Source organism: Maniola jurtina, chromosome 9 (genome assembly GCF_905333055.1).
Source record: "Maniola jurtina chromosome 9, ilManJurt1.1, whole genome shotgun sequence".
NCBI classification, from domain to species: domain Eukaryota; kingdom Metazoa; phylum Arthropoda; class Insecta; order Lepidoptera; family Nymphalidae; genus Maniola; species Maniola jurtina.
The window spans coordinates 7,656,244-7,658,712 of NC_060037.1; the positions used below are offsets into that span (position 1 = coordinate 7,656,244).

The following is a 2,469-nucleotide window of genomic DNA, read 5'->3' on the forward strand; positions in this document are numbered from 1 at the left end:
TGCGGTCGAGTAGCGAGCTTAAAACATGCCGGTCAATACCTTTCTTTGTTTAAACCGTGGCCGGTTGCTTAAGCTAGGCTGCCTTTCTACTCACATTCTACAAATGTACCTAGCATTGAATGAATTATAGGATACCTATGGACAGAACCTGAATTTTGAACAACTGTGCAACTTAACGTTTTGAAATCATTTAATCGTTTATTCCGTAGTGCCTAATACCTATTGTGCCTGTAGTTAATTACGTGAACTTGGAAAATAAAAAACTCAGATCACGCTTACGTCTTTTGCGGCGTGCTTTTAAAATATAAGTAAATAAAATACTGCAACGTCTTTGCCGCCGGTTAGCTAACCGATGCTATCGCTGCAGAGCTAATACTCACATGCGTTGCGCACTACATACTATGACCACGAAATTCTTTCGTTATGACCGCCACGACTCCGAGGTCAAACATTTTATTGACACCTGACATTGTTCTAGTATTACCCCGACCAATTACCCACTGAATTTGCCTTACTTTTTAATTATATCCGTTCGGTATAAATATGGTGGAGTGCGGGTCGAAATTATCAGTCGGCCGTGCACGGTTTGAAGTGATCTAGTTCGTCAGACAAACACAGACCACGTTCACAATGAAATCGCTGGTGGTGTTCTTCGCTCTCGCCGCCGTGGCTTGCGGCTCCATCATCCCCCTGGCGCAGCCCGCGCACCACCCCGCCATCGTGCTAGACCCTCACGGCCGCCCCCTGGACACCGCTGAGGTCATCAACGCCCGTGCCATCCACCTCCAAGCCAAGGCCCTGGAACCCGCCCACCTCGGACACGCAGCTGTCGCCGTCGCTCCCATCGCGCACTCCGCCGTGGTAGCCGCCCCCGCCGTGTACGCCGCCCCCGCTGTGTACGCTGCCCCCGCCGCCGCCGTGTCGCACCAGTCCCGCGTGGACGTGCGCACCAGCCCCGCCGTCGTATCTCACGCCGCTGCCGTCGTACCCTCAGTCTCCGTCTGGGGAGCTCACGCCGCCGCTCCCTTGTTGGGCCACTCCGGCCTCGGACTCGCTGGTGCCGGACACTACCTGCACAAGCGTTCCCTGGGCTACGCTTGGTCTGCACCCCTCATCGCCCCCTCCGCGGTCTCTCATCAATCCCGCGTTGATGTAGTGTCCAGCCCCGCTGTGGTGTCGCACGCCGTGGCCGCGCCCGTGCTCGCGCACGCCGCTCCGCTGGTCGCGCACGTCGCACCTGCCGCGGTGTCGCATCAGTCCCGCGTCGACGTGCGCAGCAGCCCCGCCATCTCCGTCGTCGCCGCCGCCCCCGTGGCGCACAGCTACCTCGCCGCCGCTCCCCTCGTCCATGCTGCTCCCTTAGGGCATGGCTATGGTCTCCATGGTTGGTAAAGAGCTGATCTGACGAATTCCTATAAAATGCAATATTTAAAATAATAAAAAAAATATTTAATTTAAAATAAATAAAGTAAATTAATAAATAATCTTAATATTTCATTTTTTACACCACCCCAAACTTTTATAGTTTAAGTCCATTGAATATGATCAAAAAATTACGGTGCGCAGGTGTGCCTCGCACTTGGCCGGTTTTTTTAATATAATATTATATAAATTACTAGTAACATATCGAGCACACAAAGCGCATCCAATCTTACCTATAATATTCATAGATCGATGCATACTGCATTTATTCATACTTTGTTATAGTTATTTTGTTCATGGTGTTTGAGAGTGTCCGAATGTCACAAACTCCGATGCACGTGACATTGCGGCTTCAATAAAGTACTATAAAATATACTGCTACCATGTTGCTACCTCTTTCATTATGCTTTATGCTCCCTGAAAAAAGAAAATAACATTCGATTTGAGGTCTGTGAATTTTGCGTAGAAATTGCGTACAACAGAATCAATCAATCACAGTATCTTTTAACAAATTACAATTTGGTAAGTCGCTGCGTCTGTGCCGACACGCTGTGTTCAAGCCTTTACCGATATAATCTGTATATGATCTGTCCCTGTAATAGGGAATGTAAAATATTTACCTTCTAACGAATAACTTGGCAATGATTCATACTAGCAACAGGATGCCAATTGAAGTAAAATGTCTATAGTACCCATATTATTTGATAAAGCTACGTTCTCATTGTAAATACTAGAAGAAAAAACCGGCCAGGTGCGAGTCAGACTCACGCACCGATGGTTCCGAACTCGGGGATTTTTCAGACATTTTGAGCGATTATGGATAAAAATAAATAAAAATCTGTTTAAGAATGTACAGGTGTGCGCGAGTCTGACTTGGCCGTTTTTTTGTTATCTTCGAGTTGGGCTCGTCTTTGTGACACTAGAGTTTCATGAGCGAGCATAGAGATATAATCATGGACCTATTAATATAATTATAACGAGAGTGTTGGGTGCATGGGTGTACAAAGCTCAAGTTTGACATTAGTAATCTTTTGACAAGTCTAATTC

General features: G+C 47.3%; 1 protein-coding gene across 1 annotated transcript; it reads left to right on the forward strand.

Moving 5' to 3' along the window:
- The first annotated feature begins 438 nt into the window (after positions 1-438).
- Positions 439-1,484, forward strand: LOC123867966 (cuticle protein 16.5-like). The gene has a single exon (XM_045910298.1). The coding sequence runs from the start codon at positions 631-633 to the stop codon at positions 1,390-1,392; it is 762 nt and encodes a 253-aa protein (XP_045766254.1). The 5' UTR covers positions 439-630; the 3' UTR covers positions 1,393-1,484.
- The last annotated feature ends 985 nt before the right edge of the window (positions 1,485-2,469 follow it).